This window comes from Lytechinus variegatus, chromosome 12 (genome assembly GCF_018143015.1).
Source record: "Lytechinus variegatus isolate NC3 chromosome 12, Lvar_3.0, whole genome shotgun sequence".
Classification (NCBI taxonomy): Eukaryota; Metazoa; Echinodermata; class Echinoidea; order Temnopleuroida; family Toxopneustidae; genus Lytechinus; species Lytechinus variegatus.
In genome coordinates this window covers 29,511,084-29,531,906 of record NC_054751.1, presented here as the reverse complement: position 1 = coordinate 29,531,906, position 20,823 = coordinate 29,511,084, and the positions used below count along the sequence as shown (strand labels likewise).

General features: G+C 38.1%; 1 protein-coding gene and 8 non-coding genes across 9 annotated transcripts in view; 6 read left to right on the top strand and 3 right to left on the bottom strand.

The window, feature by feature from the left end:
* The window catches only part of LOC121424813 (centrosomal protein of 55 kDa-like), a 28,250-nt gene extending 21,374 nt beyond the window's left edge, over window positions 1-6,876 (bottom strand). Inside the window, exons 1-2 of the mRNA XM_041620609.1 lie at window positions 6,790-6,876; window positions 1,150-1,781 (exon numbers count right to left, since the gene is read on the bottom strand). Coding sequence (XP_041476543.1) covers window positions 1,150-1,746 — 597 coding nt within the window. The 5' untranslated portion in view covers window positions 1,747-1,781; window positions 6,790-6,876. The remainder of the gene's footprint in view (window positions 1-1,149; window positions 1,782-6,789) is intronic.
* A 2,124-nt stretch (window positions 6,877-9,000) lies between these two features.
* TRNAI-AAU lies at window positions 9,001-9,073 on the bottom strand. The gene has a single exon. It is a non-coding gene; the product is annotated as a tRNA-Ile (tRNA).
* Window positions 9,074-16,198: 7,125 nt separating this feature from the next.
* On the top strand, window positions 16,199-16,271 carry TRNAI-AAU. The gene has a single exon. It is a non-coding gene; the product is annotated as a tRNA-Ile (tRNA).
* A 360-nt stretch (window positions 16,272-16,631) lies between these two features.
* On the top strand, window positions 16,632-16,704 carry TRNAI-AAU. The gene has a single exon. It is a non-coding gene; the product is annotated as a tRNA-Ile (tRNA).
* A 363-nt stretch (window positions 16,705-17,067) lies between these two features.
* TRNAP-UGG lies at window positions 17,068-17,139 on the bottom strand. Its single transcript has one exon. It is a non-coding gene; the product is annotated as a tRNA-Pro (tRNA).
* Window positions 17,140-17,440: 301 nt separating this feature from the next.
* Window positions 17,441-17,513, top strand: TRNAI-AAU. Its single transcript has one exon. It is a non-coding gene; the product is annotated as a tRNA-Ile (tRNA).
* A 280-nt stretch (window positions 17,514-17,793) lies between these two features.
* Window positions 17,794-17,866, top strand: TRNAI-AAU. The gene has a single exon. It is a non-coding gene; the product is annotated as a tRNA-Ile (tRNA).
* A 358-nt stretch (window positions 17,867-18,224) lies between these two features.
* On the top strand, window positions 18,225-18,297 carry TRNAI-AAU. The gene has a single exon. It is a non-coding gene; the product is annotated as a tRNA-Ile (tRNA).
* Window positions 18,298-18,805: 508 nt separating this feature from the next.
* On the top strand, window positions 18,806-18,878 carry TRNAI-AAU. Its single transcript has one exon. It is a non-coding gene; the product is annotated as a tRNA-Ile (tRNA).
* The last annotated feature ends 1,945 nt before the right edge of the window (window positions 18,879-20,823 follow it).

Here is a 20,823-nt window from a genome sequence, read left to right as displayed (position 1 = left end):
TTCTGCATCAAGTAATTGCTTACATAACTGCCTTCCAACAAAACCACATTGCAACATCAAAACACCAAACACATTTTCAGGATAAAGCTAACAGTTCATAAGGAACACAAAAAAGTGCTGTTGCCCCAACCCCGTGGAATGATCCACATGTATAAAAAAATACTTGTAAAATATTATACAGCCCCATATACTTAGTTTTAAAATTTGCACTGATTAATGTAACTTCTACTCTTTTTATTCAAACAAGTATAAAAGATGATGGATTTGGTGAAAACTGACAATGATATGAAATGATTTATCTTTTGATAATCTATACAAAACTGAGACCAGGCAGCACAAAACCATCAAAATTTGCAATAAATCAGATAGAGCCTGATAACGAAAGAGGTATTAAATTCTCAGCATAACAAAATAAAGTGGAAGACTTTATTCAAGACAAAATAATTGATATTACAGAAAGAATTTTTCACTTTACTAGCATCATACATGTATGTTACATTTGGAAATATATATAAATCTATAAAGAGATGAAATTTTGCCATGCTGATGATAAAGCACTCTGTCCTCAAGGCAACAAAAAGCCTAGATTATCGAGGAACTATAAAAAAGCATTAAACCCCATCTGCTTTATTGATGATTGTTATGAACAACTGTATCAACGAAAGAGCGAATCCTAATTTCCATAGATGAAATACCGGTACAAATGAGGGTACCGATAGGTACAAATGTACAGACTAATCAAATAGTAGGCCTAAACATTTGTCAATACAGCTAGACTTTCAATAGAAACATAATCTCTATCCTCCTGCCTTCCTGTTAGTTCATCTTTAATTACCTCTTTGTTCCTGCTTTCTTATTGGCTCAACCTTAATTCCTTCTTTATAAACCGACCTGGTTATAAACCCAAGTTTTCAAGTGGATCATCATTCCTGATGACAACCAGAACACACTGGTTGAAACGTTGATAACAGTTCTTTTCACAGCTAACATACTGTACAATCAAGAAAGAATTTAACAAACAGTCCTTTTCAGGACTATATACATGTACATGGTGTTTACCGTAAAAACCTTCAATATTCTCTCCACCATGGAAAACTTCAAAGATCATCTTAGAAACATACATGTACAATGGTTAAGAAAATTTCTTACCTGATCCCTTCCATCTGCTTGTGACATCATGGACGATGGTGGCGGTCTCTTGAGTTCCATGGACCATTGTGTGTCCGACAATGTAACACTACCAACCCTCACTCTATCAAGTTTCTCTAGCAAAACTGGATCCTCAAGAGTGCCATTCTCCTCGGCAGTTTTTACCACTAACTCCAAACACTCCTGTAAATCTTGAATCTCCTGTCTTTGATCCTCAAGCAGTTCTTGAAGAACCCCTATCCCTCCTAGTTGTGCCCTCAGATGCTGTGTCTCATAGTTGTCATCTGTAGATGGAACATGCAAGGGGTCGACTGGATGCCCTTGAGTCACTTTGTGGGTTTCTTGTATTAAGCGATGCTGACCATGACGGTTAGTCCGGTTTGGGCCATACATGTCAATATCTTCTGGTGCATACAGGTCCATGTTCCTGAACCCTGGCATGGCCGTCCCACTGTTGGCCTGAGGAGCGGAACGTGAGAAGTGGGACCCTACATGTTGGCCGCTACTGGTGTTGACCCCTCCGGAAGTCTGAATTCGCTGCTGGGCCTGGCCATAAGTCCGACTTTTGTGAACCGGCGATGCTTTAGCAGCAGCCATCGTTATAAGAGAATGACCCTATCCCAAATTTGCACCTGGGAGTTTGGAAAACAGAAATAAAATTATACATGTAGTTACATGTTAGTCATTAGGCTTCTACATGTAAGTGATACATGTACATGTAGATGTTTTATCAGTAGTTAGTAGTACATGTACACCACAGTCTGTCACGGACTTAAAGTGAGCCATCAAAAAAAGCTCTTAAAAATAAAATTGAAAATCCAGTACTACATGTACATACAGTGCAATCAATGGTATTTATAAATTTAACCTCAATGAAGCAATGCATGATGATATATCTTCCAATAAGTTCAAAAGAAGATGAGTAGGCATATGACTCATAACAAGAAAATGTACACATCCGGGTCAACGCCTTGAAATCTCAAGTTGGATTGCAACTTACAGTTCTTGCTCAATGCTATAATCTGTCTAATACATTAACAAGGTATCATGAAACATGTTGCCAGTAATCCATTTCGCCTAACTGCTATACAATCATTTAGAATTCTTGACAAACCCTCTTAAACTCTAAACTTGAGACCTAAATATCAGTTTACACTCAATACAGATGATATACATGTAGCTTCTAATCCGAGCTTCTTTGGCTTTTATCCAATATAAACAGTTACAAAGTTTATTGATTTCAATTTTGTAGGACAGCAGCTCAGATTTATTTGTCATTTTGTTTTAATAGCATGCAAAGATTGAATTTGAATTTCTATCACTTAGCAACAATTTTCAAATGATGGAGTAATTTGGCAAAGAACAAAAATCTGTTTTACACAAAATCCACACAATTCTAAAAAAAGTTTGACAAGATTCAATCTGAATCATTAAACAAAAACAAAAGGACAGCAAATTGCAAGTACATTTACTGCATTCTTGAAACAATTTTCTGACTTGTCTGTGATTTCCAACTTGAGAATTTCTGACTTTCTTGGATAAATATCCAACTAGAAAATTTACAAAATTCTTATACAGCTCTTCACAATGACTATATCACAGCGCTTTCAAAAGACCAAATTATAAAAAAAAAAAGAAAATGACATACACTGTACATATAAGAGGTCATTTTGATTATTACCTCTCAATCTTCAGAATTTTTTTATTACGTACAATACACATTATGATTTTGCCAACAATTGATTTGTAAGGATATGGTCTATACAACGTGTTTCCAAAGAAAACAACTTGAGCATATTTGATTGATCAGGCATACAACAAATAACAAGTATTTTCAAATAATCTGGTTCCTTCATCCAATTAGAACATACAGCGTCTAAATCCTGCATTCACCCAGTCCACCATCCCATCCACACTTATTTGAGCTCATGTTGTTTGAATATTCAAGACAATAGACAGGTCAAAGGAGAATTAGAGATGTGAAAAAGTATCAAATTATCTTTTGAAAAATGAAGTACCAAGGCAATAGCAGCCATGCACATGATGCATTGCAAAGATATCAAAAAAAATGTCTCACACTGTACAATATTAGGCTACATTTTATCCACATGATTTATAAAATGTTTTGAAATTTAGAGCCTTGAAAAAGTACTAAATTTGCCTTAAAATGAGTAGGGGACCTATGTGAATCATTAAAACTGGACCAAGTACTGCAAAGATTTGAGCAAAACCATTTTAATTTATTATCATTATCATTTGTTTTGGCGTCACCTGTGCCTGGGAGGCGAAAAGCGAACTGAATCACTGTGACCCGCAGGTCTCTCTTCCCGATATAACTGATTGGGGGGAATGCAGGTGGACCACTACACCGGGGTTTCCCCCTACTCTTATACGAATAGTGCAGTGGGTTCTTAACGTGCAAAGGTGGTGACTCTCCTCTACAAGGGGCCTCCATTTAACGTCCTATCCGAGGGACGGAGTGTTTTCCATTGTAACATAGCCTGCATCTATGAAACATGGGAGAGACGTTTACACACAAAGCACTGACTTCAGTCATCCGCCCGGGGTGGACTCGAACCCACTATCTTTGGTTCGACGGGCAGACGCGTTACCGACTGAGCCAACACTGCTCTAAAGAACTTAAATTTGATTTCGCCACCGTAGCTTAGCCCGGGCCCTGGCCTGGCTTTAGACATACCCAACTTGACATGAAAGATGATGCTATAAGATTAGTTGGTACCACATTTCACTTCCTGTTCTCAAAGACATCTGCTTTAAAGACAAAAAGCACTTGAAGTCTTAACCTAATTATACTAGAGAGTCAAGAGGGGCCTAAGCTAATCCTAGCAGAATCTTCTTCGGAGGCAAAATGACAATGACTCTCTAATTTACTCCATTGGCTCTTTTTTTTTTAGATAAGCAGTTTTCAGCAGCTTCTTTTTGCCAACTTAATTATACTGTTAACTATTTTAATACAGAAGTTTAATTCCACTTTTACTTTATCTAATTTCAGAGAAATGTTTGGTGATCCGGATAAGTTCATATCCTTCTTATTTTTATTATTGAAGTACTTCATTTTCATTTGTAAATTCAGCAAAGTTGATCCAAACTTTGGAGCATTTAGATCTTTTGTTAAGAAGCAAAAACAAAAAGAATATTGTGAGGCCAAAAAAAGACACAAACTCGCAGCTCATTTCAAGAAATGGAAGTTTGAATTATAATTTTTGTCATCTGTATCATTGTATGTATCCTGTTTACTGTGTATGAGCATACAAATACTTGCCATCAAAGTTGTGTAAAATATCACGTCTGTCATTGCATAAAACTTTCCCACGATACGGACGCCTGCGTCGCGTAACGTTGGGGAAGAACAATAGAAAACAAGATGGCGGCGTAAACATCGGGCCAGTCTCTTCCGACTTTTCATGATATTTTTCTCATTTTTTTTAATGAATTCTTGTTTAAAAATAAAATCCATAGCGTAAATATGGGAAAAAAAGAAGTTGTATCCCATGTACATGATTTAGGGTTAGATCTTTTAGAAAGAAAGTAGAAATCTCGGGGGCGAAAGTTTCAGGTTTTTTGGTGGTACACGCAAATGAATAGAAAGGAAGACCTGGCTTCGTTGAGAGTAACCTTACGTTAGTAAATGATTTTTACTCTCTAGAAGCCTCCTGGCTAAGTGTCCATAAGAACGGTAAGAATAGACTTTATGAGAGAAAAAGAAGGGGGAAAGGGTAAAAATTTAGTAGAATTTACCAAAATTGTTTTGACTAGAACCGAGCCCGTCCCGTTTCTGATAGGAAACGGCTTTAGAACAAATATCCGTTGTCAAACGTCAAATGTGCTGGAGCTTGCAGTGGAACTGGAAGTAGCTATTGAGACGATCATTTAGCATGTTGACATCATAGAACTGAATTTGGAAGAGTCAAAACATTTTGCCACTGCGACAATAGTCGGCCGTTAACTTAGTGCATCGCGGGTGGTCGGTTTCAAAAGAGTGCAAATGAGCAAATGTAGACTCCTATACCTTCATATTCGTTGTTCGCCAATATATACACTTGTTCACTGCTACCACCCACTTGTTCACTGCTACCATCTGGCCTGTGGAGAATCTACAGGTAGGACTATGGTATGCCAATGCTGTATAGAGCACACACTTCAAAAAATCATTAAAATATCACTTTTGTGACCAAAATTACTAATTTTCATACAGTTTTAATTTATTTATCATTAGTAATGTGGGAATAATTTTTGTATTCACCAGAGCGCTCAAAAACTTGAATTTTGGGCATATTTTTGTGTACGCCCTCTATTGGTGGAAAGTAATATGGCAAGAAAATTTTCATGTTTTGATCTCTATTTTTAATTAAGAAAAAATGATATAAAGAATCAAATTTAAATAAGAGCCAAGCAGTATGAATTAACAGGTCTAATGGAAACTGTCAGTGTAAAAAATCAAGCATTTGCCCCAAAGAAAAAGAGTAAGTAAGCCAAACATTGCCACCCTTATTTTGTCACACATGGTGATATAACTGAGAACAAGGTTATATTATAACCTTGTTCATTGAATGAGTGCTACCACCCTGCCTGTGGGGAATCTACAGGTAGGACTATGGTATGCCAATGTTGTACAGAGCAAACACTTTGAAAAATCATTAAAATATCACTTTTGTGACCAAAATTACTAATTTCCATACAGTTGCAATTTATTTTTCATTAGTAACTTGTGAATAATTTTTGTATTCACCAGAACGCTCAAAAACTTGAATTTGGGGCATATTTTTTAGTACGCCCTCTATTGGTGGAAAGTAATATGGCAAGAAAAATTTCATTTTTTGATCTCTATTTTTAATTAAGAAAAAAATAATTCAAAGAATCAAATTTAAATAAGAGTCAAGTTGTATGAATAATAGGTTTAATGGAGACTGTCAGTGTAAAAAAAATCAAGCATTTGCCCCAAAGAAAAAGAAAATAAGCCAAACATTGCCACCCTTATTTTGCCACACATGGAGATATAAGTGAGAACAAGGTTATATCATAACCTTGTTCATTGAATGAGTGAATACGGTATATCCGCGAATTGAATCAGTCACCGATCGAAACATGGGAATCTGGGGAGCGTTTCATTAATATTTTCATCCGACAAGTTGTCAGATCTGACATCTTTCCATGATTTTGATTGGCTGAGAGGCACTGTTCCTATGGTAACTGTCGGATATTAAAATGGGACTTGTCAGATAAAACGTCCGACAAGTCCTTTCATGAAACGCCCCCCAGATCTGCTCGATTTTCTGCACAAATAAGACGATAACTAGGTAAAACAGATAAATATTTTTGCAGATACGATGCTTAGAAAATCAGGTAGGCCTAGTCGATAAGGGTAGTTCCAACCATACAGAGACTGGAGCTTTCAGTCTACATCATCACTTCCCAATTGCGATATTAGGGCAGTGCCAGTCGCGGAGCTGGGAGTATAAATGGTATTCTATGATTTTATGACTCAGGATTTTTTTTCCGCGAATGCCAACAAATCGTCATGTTACGTTGAGTCACTGAAACATATTCAGTCAATTTCAAATAAATTCCATCATGTCTTCATCATAACCATGTAATAACTATGATTTTATTTAAACTTACCACAGCAAAATGATAAATTATGTTCTCTTTTAACGTCAGACCTCTCGGAATATCTTGGTCAGCGATCAGCAGCCGCCATCACGCACACAGGTAATTTAAGTAGCGAGCAAGCTTTTTTTGATGCGTTACGTTGGCACCGAAGAGGGGAATTCCCTGACGTCGCACATCCTGGCTTTCGCAACATGGACATGGTCATGGGGATGGGGGGGGGGGTACTATATAGAAATAATAAACCGTCCATCTGCTGGCGAGGGGCGGATCGGGTCTGGAAGTTTACACTAAAATTTGACACTTTAAACAAATTCATACCATCATTATCAGGGGCAGATCCAGCTTTCGCTAATAGGGGGAAAGGGGGGGGGGGGGGGCGAAATTTTGTTTCACCCATATTTTCCCCTATCAGCCGCTCAAAATTGATTTGTGTTTGTTTCTTTGAAGGGGTAGTCCTAACGGTCATTATAGCTTTATTCTGTTAACACAACACAAATATAATAATAAATAGCGCGAGCGCGAAGCTAAAATTTTTGGAAATTTCATGTGTTTTGTCCTGAAAATTGAACATTCTGGGCATGGGCGGAAAGTAAGAAATTGAAATACAACATGTATTTTGTACAACATACCTTACCTACTTAGTGATAACCTTTTTTTTTTTTTTTTTTTTTTTTTGCTTGTCAAATTTATTTTGGTCTAAATGGCCGCGTACGTACATTTGGGGTGATAACCTTTTTTTTTTAGTTTTGCTTGCCAAATTTTCCCGCTCCTGGTTCCCCTACCTTTGGAGACAGATTTCCGCCCTTGATTCTGGGCAATGTATATGTGATCCTGAACAAGATGTGTATGTAACTAAATAAAGTTTAATATACGTTATATAGCCTGATCGAAAAGGGACCTGTTTGTAGTTAGCCATTATATTTCCCATATTTTTTTCATCAGTCAAATCAGTGATTTTTTTTCCCTTTTGACCTTAAAAGTGGGATTCTAAACACTTTTTGTAATCATGAACAGGATAGGTATATAACTAAACAATTGATGCGAGCGCAAAGCGAGAGCGGAAAAAAATGAGATTACAAAATATTGAAAGCTCGATGTCCGAGTTGAAATATGTTTTGTATTTGACTTTAAAACTTGATATTTTATGCTCTATATCTTGCTATATTTCAGCAAGATATCGGCGAACAAGCAATGCGAGCGCGAGCGAAATATAAATTATGACTCAAGATTTTTCTTCTTTCCAAGTCTTCCCCTCATCTTATTTTATTTACCCTTCTTCCTCCTCTTATTTACCTTTTCCTCCCCTTTCCCCTTTTTTCTTTTCGTTTTGCTCCGTCAATGGGGGGGGGGGGGGCGGGCTCCCCTGGATCCGCCTATGATTATTATCCTCATCATCGTCGTTATCACCATCATCATCACTGTCAGCATTATCATCTTAATCTTCATCAACGGCATCATCATAATCATAAATGTTATCATGATCATCATTGTCATCTCATCATTATTCATTATCATCTTATAGTGAACCTTCAATCTGCTGGACAGGGGCTGATCCGGTCTGCATGCAAGTTTACACTAAAATTTGACACTTTCAAGACAAAGTCATACCATCGTTATTATCCTCATCATCGTCATTATCATGCACCATCATCATCATCACTGTCATTATTATCATCATAAACATCAACGGCATCATCATAATCATTATTATCATAAATGTTATCTTCATTGTCATCCTCATATTATCTTCAATATCATCGTCATTCATTTGGTGGACAACATTCCTGGATGAAACAAGATTTCTGACTGAACATCAACTCCACCCCCCCCCCGCCCCCGCTCCCATGTATTACTTTTAAAAAGAGGAAGAAGAAAGAAAAAAGTCACAGCTCAACAACCCCGATTATTTTTTACCAGCCCAAGTTTGCTTCTGAACCTGAAACAAGGAGAAAATTTCAGGTACGGAAGATTCCCGATGAAGATTCGATTTCTCTTTCTTTGTTGTTGTTGCTGGTGTCATGGATAAAACTTAGGGGGCGGGGTGCGCTCCCGACCCAATCTCTCTCTCAGGATCCTCTTGAATTTGTTCCTTATCGGGCTGCGGCACTGTATGGTGGCAAATGTCCAAGTCCGACGGGGCTCGGAGACTCGTTCTTCCGTTTCTATATCTCGTTGAAATGTACATCATTCAACCCCTCGAAAAAAAAAGATATGAGCTTTTGGTCTATATGAGGCTCGAACTCATGACCCTCGCGTTATTAGCACGATGCTCTGCCGACTGAGCTAACAGACCGTTCGCTGAAAAGGCTGGGAGTATAATAGGTCTTATACTAAAGATGCCGGTAGGGCGCGTGAGAGTTACCCAGAGTTGTACACTACATGAATAGAGTACGTGTGTGTAGATCAGTGGTGTGTAATCATGGACTCTAGTTTCATTGAATCAACACCCGGCACGCGATAATGCAAACAACACAGGTCACCACACACTGAACAAAAGGTCCACTCATGGATCGATACTAGTTCCCCTGGCTCCCACTAGTCTGCTGGGCAAACCCTTCACTCGAAAGAAGGGTCTGAATGTGCAGCCTACTCATGCCTTGTGTACTGAAGGCTCTCTCACTCAGCAAGTTTTGTATGTGGAGGTTTATATAACTCTATGGGTGGAGGCACACTTTGCGTTGAGGCACACTTGTTGATCAAAGTTCCAATGAAGGTCTGTGCCTGCAGACTAGGCTCCCACTCCCTGGCCCAGACTCCCTGGTCCACTGTCCAAGGGCCAATTAGTCGTTATATGTATAAAATTCTTTGTCATTATTCCTTGACTTTTTAAAAAGTACATTTAACTCTAAAATTAAACTCGGGATTACACTACAGGCCCATTCTCCTAAAACATTCAAATTAAGTCTTCCTAGCTCAAATCTATTTTGCAATTGTCTTTGAATTTTGTTTATAGTATTTTTTTCAGCCGGGTTCATTTACCATATAGGCACAGGGGCATTTGCCCACCCCCATTTTGAAATTGAAACAAATGTCATAAGCATATCCTACGTTGTAAAGTGCTCCTAAAACAGTACCTTATACCAATCAATTTTTGAAGGAAAAAAATCATTCAGTCATGCACTGTTACAGTTTCAAGTCATTATATAAAATTAAAAATTTTGCTCGCGCTTCAGCAGTGACTGCATGTTGGTTGAGATTAATACTAGTAAATGATCCGTTCAATAAGATTAAAGCTTCAAAATTCTTCTCCTGTTTCGAATTTTTACTATTTGTCTTAGTGATTTACGCATCCTGCATTCTTACAAAAAAGTCATGAAAATTAAAAATTTTCAGCTCGCGCTCGATCAGTCACGGTCGCATTCGAAGTTAGATAACCCTTCGTTGTCATGGTCAGTCATGCAAGAAGAGCTTCTAACGTTCAGTTATCATCTCAGGGTATTGACAAAATTCAATCGCGCTTTGCGCTGGCATTATTTATTTAGTGAAATATCTTCTAATTCACAGGTCAATCCAACACTCTAAAAACATATCAGTAAAAATGACCAGTTATAGGGTCAGCTTGGTGCAACTGTTATTCTAGTCACATTTGAATATTTTCTATTCGTATTTTATTTCTGACGAGAATATATGTCAGAAATGTGATGATCAGTGATTGTCATATCAGCTAGTTGCACCCCGCAGCCGCTGCTACTGGTCTAGTCGATTCGAGTGATTTTTTTTTCAGAGTGAAAAGGTCCTTAAGTCCCTTTTCAAGTCAGTATAAGCCCTAAATTAAAAAAATGGCTTTGCGCTTGATTTGGAAAACGCAAAAAATATGTCCACTTTTGCCCCCCCCAAAAAAAAAAAATTGCTCCTTTGCCCCATATATGCCCCTATAGTTTTAAAATCCTGGTGCCGCCTCTGCTTATCTAGTGAAAATAATGAAACTAAAACATTGAAATTATATATGATTAGATAATTTTGTTGGTATATAATAATATTAATAATAATTAACATATATAGCGCTGATCACACAAAACATGTCTCTATACGCTTACGAAAAAATAGAAAGAGAGAAGGAATTTCGGCAAAAAAAACTTATTCTATAGTTCACATTATACTGTAAACAGTTGAGGGGGTTTCACGTGCGAAGGGAAGGGCTATTTAACAAAAAAAGTATAGGTTTTTTTATATAGATTTGAATTTCTTTGTTGCATCTGCACTGCAAAATCTCCGGTGTTGATTTAACACCAGCCCGGAATCTACACTCAGCAAAAAAAGTTCTTGGACACTTAAGAAGGATATTAAAATATTCCATACAGATATTTGATTAAAGGCAAATTATTGTATGTCAACATGACCAGACAATATTCCTCTTCCAGTATGACATGAAATTTTCATGTCATGCATGGGTGGTTAAGTGCTTTAAACAATAGCAATGTCAGTAAAAGAAAATTGCAAGAAATGGACCAGTCAGTGCATGGCTGGTTACAGGCATTAAACAAAAGCAATGTCAGTAAAAGAAAATTGCAAGAAAACGATCAGCCATTCTTTCAGTTGTGAAAGTTTATGTGGCAGCAATATCCATTTAACGATGAAAGCAAAGTTTAAGTCAAATACCACTCTAAAAGTGAAGAGAAAGATATCCACCTTGGATGCATCACTTTCCACTGGAATTTTAAGTCAAAGTTAGTCGATGAAAAAATGTCCATTTTCAGTATCTTGGCATGAGCAAAAGAACTTTCCTAGCTGATCCCACTCAATCGGGTTCATGTCTGGTGAATAAGCGTGCCATGGATCCAAGAGCTGAACATTGTGGTCATCCAGAAATCTTGGACAATGTTCCTTTGCAATGTTCACTCGATGGGGATGCGCATTGTCATCCATGAGAAGAAACTGTTCGGATCAGCTAGGAAAATCGGTCAATCAAAAAATTCAACCAGCAGTGACCAGGAGACACTCTTCAAGATGTCCGGCGTTATCTCCGGGAAGAATGGGACATCACCCCAGAGCAAATTCGCCGACTTGTGACAAGCATGCGACGTCGATGTGCTGCACACATTCAGAGCCAGGGTGGACAAATGAGATATTGAATTTTCTTTTGCTTATGCCAACTTGAATTTGACATTTGTTTCATCGACTAACTTTGACTTCAAATTCCAGTGGAATAGTGATGCATCCAAGGTGGATATCTTTCTCTTCACTTTCAGAGTGGTATTTGACTTTACGTTTGCTTTTAAACGTTTGATGGATATTTATGCCACATAAACTTTCACAACTGAAAGAATGGCTGATCGTTTTCTTGCAATTTTCTTTTACTGACATTTCTATTGTTTAATGCCTGTAACCAGCCATGCACTGACTGATCCATTTCTTGCAATTTTCTTTTACTGACATTGCTATTGTTTAAAGCATTAACCATCCATGCATGACTGTTCACATGAAAATTTCATGTCATACTGGAAGAGGAATATTGTCTGGTCATGTTGACATACAATAATTTGCTTTTAATCAAATATCTATATGGAATATTTTAACTTTTATAAGTGTCCAAGAACTTTTTTTGCTGAGTGTATAATGTCCACACCAGAAAAGTGTTAAAACAGCACCAATTTTGAATAAAATTAAAGGGATGGTCCAGGCAGAAAGTAATTATAGCTTAATAAATAGAATTGAATTCACTAAGCAAAATGCCGAAAAATTCGTCAAAATCGGACTACAAATAGCAAAGTTATTGAATTTCAAAGTTTAGTAATATTTTATAAAAAACAGTCGTCATGAATATTCATTGGGTGGGCTGATGATGTCACGTCTCCACTTGTTCTTTTGTATTTTATTATATGAAATTAGGTTTATTCAATTTTTTTCCTCCAAGAACTAGAAAAATTGGATTGACAACTGATTTAGTGCATTAAATATTTATTGCTGCAACTTATTTCATTATAAGGGAGACATTTTATTCACACAAGTATGAAATACTGAAAAAATATGATTTTATGTAACAACATAAGAAAACGGAAAGTGGAGATGTGACATCATCAGCTCGCCTAATGAATATTCATGACGACTGTTTTCACAAAAAATTGCTAAACTTTATAAACTTCAATAACTTTCTTATTTGTTATCCTATTTTGATGAAATTTTCAGCGTTTTGCTCAGTGAGTTCTACTCTGTGTATTAAGCTATAAATATTTTCAGCTTGGACCACCCCTTTAATACTAATTGTTGTTGTATGAACACCTATCTGGTGTTGGACAAAAACGAAATACACTTCTCTGGTGTGGACATAATATAGATTTCCGGCTGGTGTTAAATCAACACCAGAGTTTTTGCAGTACGTGTGCTTGTTACATTCTTTGTGGTAGATTGTTCCAGAGTTGAGGGGATGCGGAATAAAAAGATCGTGAACCATAGACTGGGTATTGGCGGCAGGAACTAATTAGTGATTTGTTTCTTGGGCGCAAGTTGCGGGAGGGTGAATATTTATATCAACTCTTGAAGATATAGACTGGAGCTGATTTCTCCAAACATGGAAGGTCAGCAAGACCTTTCAAAATCAAATCGTTCCCGGACCTTAAGCATGTGAAGCTCCCTCAGCAGTGGAGTGACAGACTCACTTTTTTAATGAAAAAAAAATCAAGAACATAATTATGATATCTGGAGTACAGATTCTGTCTAAGTTGAAATGATGCCATTGAAAGTCGGACGTGTAGTGGGCTTTTGTGCACAGAAAATTCCAGTTCCTTCCCCGTTTATTTTTTTAAATATTGCAATGATTGTTTTACTCAAGTTGATGTAACATATTTTACTTGAGTAAATGGCTGTAAATAAAACTAATATTTTTATAAAAATTCGAAATTTATTTTTAACGAGGTTTATAAATATATTTCAAAAACTCCAAAGTAAATACCAAGGAACTCTTTTTTTTTACAGTTTAAGAGATCCACCTTATATCAAAGAAGTTTGAAATCGTATTTGACACCTAAGTCATGACAGTCATTTCATGTCATTCCATATAATGCTCCAAGAAAATTAAAGAAATTATTATTTCGATGTTATGGTCATATCGAACCATTATTTTTTATTGCGAAAAGCGTATTCTTTTATCGTAATCTTGACAATAGAAGAATCCATTCTATCATCCCTTCCGATTCTCTTTTTATTGCCACAGGAATGCAGAAAATGTTGTTGAATTAATTTTACCAATTTTCGTAAAGATATGAATAAAGGCGTGACGTTGACTTTATTGTACGAAGTTCATATATTATTTCCATTGCCATGGTGTATAATGGTTGTATTTCCTACACAAAATTGCCAGGTATTGAGAGCAAACAATACAAAGCGCGAAGTTTGACGTCACGTTATCGAATTGTTTACTGTTTTGGATTCGTTACCATTGCAAGAGGGTGTGTTTATGAGGATCGATCCCACGGGCAAGACCTACCTTGATCCGTATCCTGAACCAACGCCAAGGGCAAATCACATTAGAAAAGACCCTTTTTTAATTGAAAATGAGTGATCAGTTCTTTGAACCCTCGTCTTTCTTCTGCTCTTCTCGTCGATCCCCTTAAAAGAAAGCACAAATTTTAAAAGCCGATTCCTACAAATTTGATCTTGAAAGTTTGTCTTTGTTGGTTTATTTTTTTATCTCAACATGCATGGAAAACTATGTATCCCGGGTTAAGATAAGATAAGATTTATTTTATTTATACACGGTTAAAAGGCCCAAACAGATCACAGACTGATTTCCATTGGGGCCGTGTCGAACATACAATTGACAAAGTAAACATTTTAAAATCAGTGTTTAACGAACAATATATATGGAACAGATTTAAGCATCAATTAAATATTACAAGGCAATCATTGAAACGTGAAGAGGAGGGGAGGAGGAGTAGAAAAAAAGGAGAAGAAGAAGGGAAAAGTGAAAGGGAGAAGAAAAAGTCAACAGAGAAGATAACAGAAGAAGAAAAGAAGAAGAAAAAGCATAATAATGATAGTAAGAAAAAGACGAAGAAATTATATACCGTTCTCAAAAACATCAATAACTTACAACATGAAATATCTATCTGTAAATTTCATTTGGTTCATGAGTCACTAAATGCATTCCTTAATCATGTTAATACGTTTCATTTCTGGTCAGGTTATTCAAAATGTCAGCTTGTGCTTCGCGCTCGCGTGAATTCTTTAGTTAGATACACGCACTGTTAAAAAAAGATTTTGCAGAAAGCAGTAACAGAATCATTCTTTAAATTCACAAAACAGGAATTTTCTGCAATTTATCAGAACAGGTCAGTTTAAAAGGAGGAAAAGGCTGTTTTATTTAAGGAAATTTGTAAGATTCCATACACCAATTACCAATTTCCTGCACTGTAAAAACTGTGGTGTTAATAAACTGACACCAATTGGTGTTAATAGAGGACCATGCCCTGAGGTGTTAAAATTACACCCTAAAGATTGAACATAACACCAAAAAGTGTAAATGTAACAACCAAAGGTGTTGTAATAACACCTATAGGTGTAAAAATAACACCAACAATTTAACACCGATGTAAAATAACTGGTGTGGTCCTCTATGTACACCGGTTAACACAACAGTTTTTTTTGCTGTGTGTAAGATTACGCAATCTGGTAAGATTACAGGTGTTCTCGAGACTCTGCTGCAGGAACTTCTTTTATTTTAAAGATAAATTTTCTAACAGTGCATCCTTTTCATGATTACAAAAACAACTCGGAATGTTTAATTTTCATGTCTTATTACATGAAATGTCAAAAGGTTTGAGCTCGCGATACGCGCTGGAAACATCTTGCTAGGAAAGCCTTTAACATTAATTAGCGCCATAAATGACCAAACATGCCAAAAGGCAAGTCATACAACTTCAGATTGTAGTTTTTCAGTTTTTCAAAATCACTTGAAAAGACTTTGCTCAACTTAAATACTACAAACACACATATACTTCACGCATATTATAATCTACTGCATATAGTGAAAATATCCGTTTGCACCAAAATGCCTATTTTGAAATGTAAGTGCCCTTTTTGGCTTTGCCAATTCGTATTTCAAAGTTTTATAACCACATTTACAAAATATTTGAAGTGACGAATAATTATGTCGCATGATTTTTTTGAGATCTCAGTCGATTAGACTAAGCAGGAAAAATAATACGTAGGGGCTTGTCTAGTATTTTTAGAGTGGGCGAATGTCGGTACTCATCTCCAAAAAACTATCAAAAGATACGGAACTGGGGGGTGACGAGACCCCGGGCACCATCGACAAGGACCACTGCAATGCCTGCCACCAATACATTTTCTTTTGAACGACCATCATGATATATGGTATGGGAAAAGTGGGATTTAATCTGTGTCTCTTTTGGGTACATGTTTATCATTAATTCTCTCCCCATCATTCTACATCAGAGTACTCGCTCTGTGAGCAGACATCGGTCTGTTAGCTCAGTCGGCAGAGCATCGTGCTAATAACGCGAGGGTCATGAGTTCGAGCCTCATATAGACCATAAGCGAATTTCCATTTTCGCATTCTTTTTGGGGTTGGATCGGGGGTTGGATTAATATTGGCAGATGGATTGATAATGTCTATACTTCACTTCCAAATGATACAATTACAAATTAGGCGAAAGTTAATGCTGTAATGAACCTCCTGGAAGGTTCCCTTAAATGAATGAATATATTATGAATTATTATAAATACAAAATTTGAAATATGTAAATGTATATCACTTGACAAATAATCCGAGCGCAAAGTGCTATACGATGGGCCTATAGCCTGAAAGGTTTGCTTCAGTTGCCAACTCTCGATATCAACATCATGATCATTTTATAATTTTCTTCAGAGTACTCCGTCTGTGAGCAGCGATCGGTCTGTTAGCTCAGTCGGCAGAGCATCGTGCTAATAACGCGAGGGTCATGAGTTCGAGCCTCATATAGACCATCAGCTGATATGTTTTTCTTATTTTTAGAGTGGGTGAATGTAGGTACTCATCTCCATAAAACGATCAAAAGATACGGAACTGGGGGGTGACGAGACCCCAGGCACCATCGACAAGGAACACTGCAATGCCTGCCACCAATACATTTTCTTTTGAACGACCATCATGATGTTTGGTATGGGAAAAGTGGGATTGTAAAAGAAAGACAAATGATGACGAAAACCCCAATTAATTCCAAATATCGAAATTCGTATTTCAAAGTTTTATAACCACATTTCCGAAATATTTGAAGTGACGAATAAATATCTCACATGATTTTTTTTAGATCTCAGTCGATTAGACTGAGAAGAAAAAATAATACGTAGGGGCTTGTCCGGGAATCGAACCCGGGGCCTCTCGCACCCAAAGCGAGAATCATGCCACTAGACCAACAAGCCTCATCTGATTCCGATGCAAACCCAATACCCTGAAGTCCAATTCAATTTACACCATTTCATTTAAAGATTGACATAAATATCCATGGCAACACATGACGCTAACCACCTCACCCGATATAAACTTTTAGGGTATCACATAGAATAATCAATTCTGATCGCCCTTCGCGTTCGCATTGCCTTCTTAAATATATATATTACATACATCGCAGAAATGTACTCTGTGTCTCCTCTGTGTACATTTTTATCATTGATTCTCTCCCCATCATTCTACATCAGAGTACTCCCTCTGTGAGCAGCCATCGGTCTGTTAGCTCAGTCGGCAGAGCATCGTGCTAATAACGCGAGGGTCATGAGTTCGAGCCTCATATAGACCATCAGCTTCTACTTTTTTTTCTTATTTTTAGAGTGGGTGAATGTAGGTACTCATCTCCATAAAACGATCAAAAGATACGGGACAGGGGGTGACGAGACCCCAGGCACCATCGACAAGGACCACTGCAATGCCTGCCACCAATACATTTTCTTTTGAACGACCATCATGATATATGGTATGGGAAAAGTGGGATTTAATCTGTGTCTCTTTTGGGTACATGTTTATCATTAATTCTCTCCCCATCATTCTACATCAGAGTACTCGCTCTGTGAGCAGACATCGGTCTGTTAGCTCAGTCGGCAGAGCATCGTGCTAATAACGCGAGGGTCATGAGTTCGAGCCTCATATAGACCATAAGCGAATTTCCATTTTCGCATTCTTTTTGGGGTTGGATCGGGGATTGGATTAATATTGGCAGATGGATTGATAATGTCTATACTTCACTTCCAAATGATACAATTACAAATTAGGCGAAAGTTAATGCTGTAATGAACCTCCTGGAAGGTTCCCTTAAATGAATGAATATATTATGAATTATTATAAATACAAAATTTGAAATATGTAAATGTATATCACTTGACAAATAATCCGAGCGCAAAGTGCTATACGATGGGCCTAGCCTGAAAGGTTTGCTTCAGTTGCCAACTCTCGATCTCAACATCATGATCATTTTATAATTTTCTTCAGAGTACTCCGTCTGTGAGAAGCGATCGGTCTGTTAGCTCAGTCGGCAGAGCATCGTGCTAATAACGCGAGGGTCATGAGTTCGAGCCTCATATAGACCATCAGCTGATATGTTTTTCTTATTTTTAGAGTGGGTGAATGTAGGTACTCATCTCCAAAAAACGATCAAAAGATACGGAACTGGGGGTTACGAGACCCCAGGCACCATCGACAAGGACCACTGCAATGCCTGCCACCAATACATTTTCTTTTGAACGACCATCATGATGTTTGGTATGGGAAAAGTGGGATTGTAAAAATGATGACGAAAACCCCAATTAATTCCAAATATCAAAATTCGTATTTCAAAGTTTTATAACCACATTTCCGAAATATTTGAAGTGACGAATAGATATTTCATATGATTTTTTTTTGAGATCTCAGTCGATTAGACTGAGAAGAAAAGGACCACTGCAATGCCTGCCACCAATACATTTTCTTTTGAACGACCATCATGATATATGGTATGGGAAAAGTGGGATTTAATCTGTGTCTCTTTTGGGTACATGTTTATCATTAATTCTCTCCCCATCATTCTACATCAGAGTACTAGCTCTGTGAGCAGCCATTGGTCTGTTATCTCAGTCGGCAGAGCATCGTGCTAATAACGCGAGGGTCATGAGTTCGAGCCTCATATAGACCATAAGCGAATTTCCATTTTCGCATTCTTTTTGGGGTTGGATCGGGGGTTGGATTAATATATTTGGCAGATGGATTGATAATGTCTATACTTCACTTCCAAATGATACAATTACAAATTAGGCGAAAGTTAATGCTGTAATGAACCTCCTGGAAGGTTCCCTTAAATGAATGAATATTGTCACGAAATGGGTTTTATTTCGTGTTAGGAAATTATTTTTGGTTGATTTATAATGATTCTGTCGTAGCTGGTGAGATTACATGCATGTTTCTACACTAATAATGACGTAGACAAGACATTGAAAGTTATGCATGTTTTGAACCGTTTTTGTGGAATAACAATTTCCTGGAGATGTTTAACTGATTATTATGGTTATCACTAGCTTGATCTTAATAAATGCTTTAATTTGATATGTCATTCATGCATATCCGGTTTTGGAGACCAAAGTTATAGCTGTTTTAAGATTGTAACAGAGGTTAACTATAACAGATATTGTATAATTAATGCATAAGTACAGTAAGTTGATGTACTCGTGAGGCTTTGCCGATGATCTGTTGAAATACGGCGCCCACGGGGTGCATTGCACGTAAAGTATGCAGATCGATTTGGATTCGCTATCCAATAAATAAAGTTGGTGGATGCGATCGAAATGATTTATATGATCGTTCGCATGTCTTTCCACGGGGAAACCTAGAACCCTAGGCGACGACTGTGGTTAGATTTCCTTGTATGTTGGGTCTTTTGCACGCCAGCAAGAGACTATACCAGGGCTTGCTCTTTTGGTAGTCTGGTTGGTCTGGAGGCGGACGGTTCGGAGTCTGGAGCAGACGGCTGGTGGTCCGGAGCAGACGGGTTGGTCTGAAGCGGATGGTTGCTGGTCTGAAAGCAGACGGTCGGAGGTCCAGAGCAGACAACGGGGAAAACTACAAGTAGAGCAGAGCCAATGGGTGTGGTCGTGGGAGCCTGACTGCAGAAGGACCCATACATATGGTCGAAGAACCAGACGTCGATCCGGTACTGAACAGAGGTCGTTGGTTGCAGTACGGTAACAGACGTGGTTGCGGTACTGAACAGACGTGGTTGCAGTACGGAATCAGACGTGCTTGGTTGCAGTACTGAACAGATGTCGGTGGTTGCAGTACGGACTCAGACGTGGTCGTGGTACTGAACAGACGTGGTTGCAGTGCTGAACAGACGTTGTTGCAGTACGGTATCAGACGTGGTCGTGTACTGAACAGACGTGGTTGCAGTACGGAAATTCAGACGTGGTTGCAGTACGGAAATTCAGACGTGGTTGCAGTACGGAGCAGACGTGGTTGCTGTACTGAACAGACGTAGTAGCTGGTCGTAAGCAGACGACGGAGGAAATAAACAGAGTCCATGGGTATGGTCGTAGGAGTTTAACTACAGAGAAACCCATACCTATGGTCGAGAGAGCTTAACTACAGGAATCAGATGCATATGGTCGTAGGAGCTTAACTACAGGAATCAGATGCATATGGTCGGGTGAGCTTTTGGAGCTGATAACAAAGAGTGTAGCCGTCTGGAGGTTGCCTGGTGGTGGTACTGACAGGATCGAGGCGTGTGCAAGTGTCAACTGCGGCAGTATATCTCTGCCAAACGGATCCACGACTAAAAGTTTGGAAATCGACGTGGCGACGCACCCGCCGGCGGCAGGCATCCTGACAAGAGCGAGCTGCCGGCGGACCGAACCCACGCCGCCGCCCAGCGGTTCCGTCACAAGTGGTGTCAGAAGTGGGATCCAGTGACAATGGCACAACAAGGGAATATGCAGTATCGACCGACGCCAGGAGAGATGATGGCGCACTTAGAGAGGAGCATGACAGAGATTGACCAAATGATGGAGCAGTTAAGATTGTCCATAAGACAAGCACCCGGTGCAGAATCAAGTGGACAGGATATTCCCCCAACTGTGAGTGGACAAGCG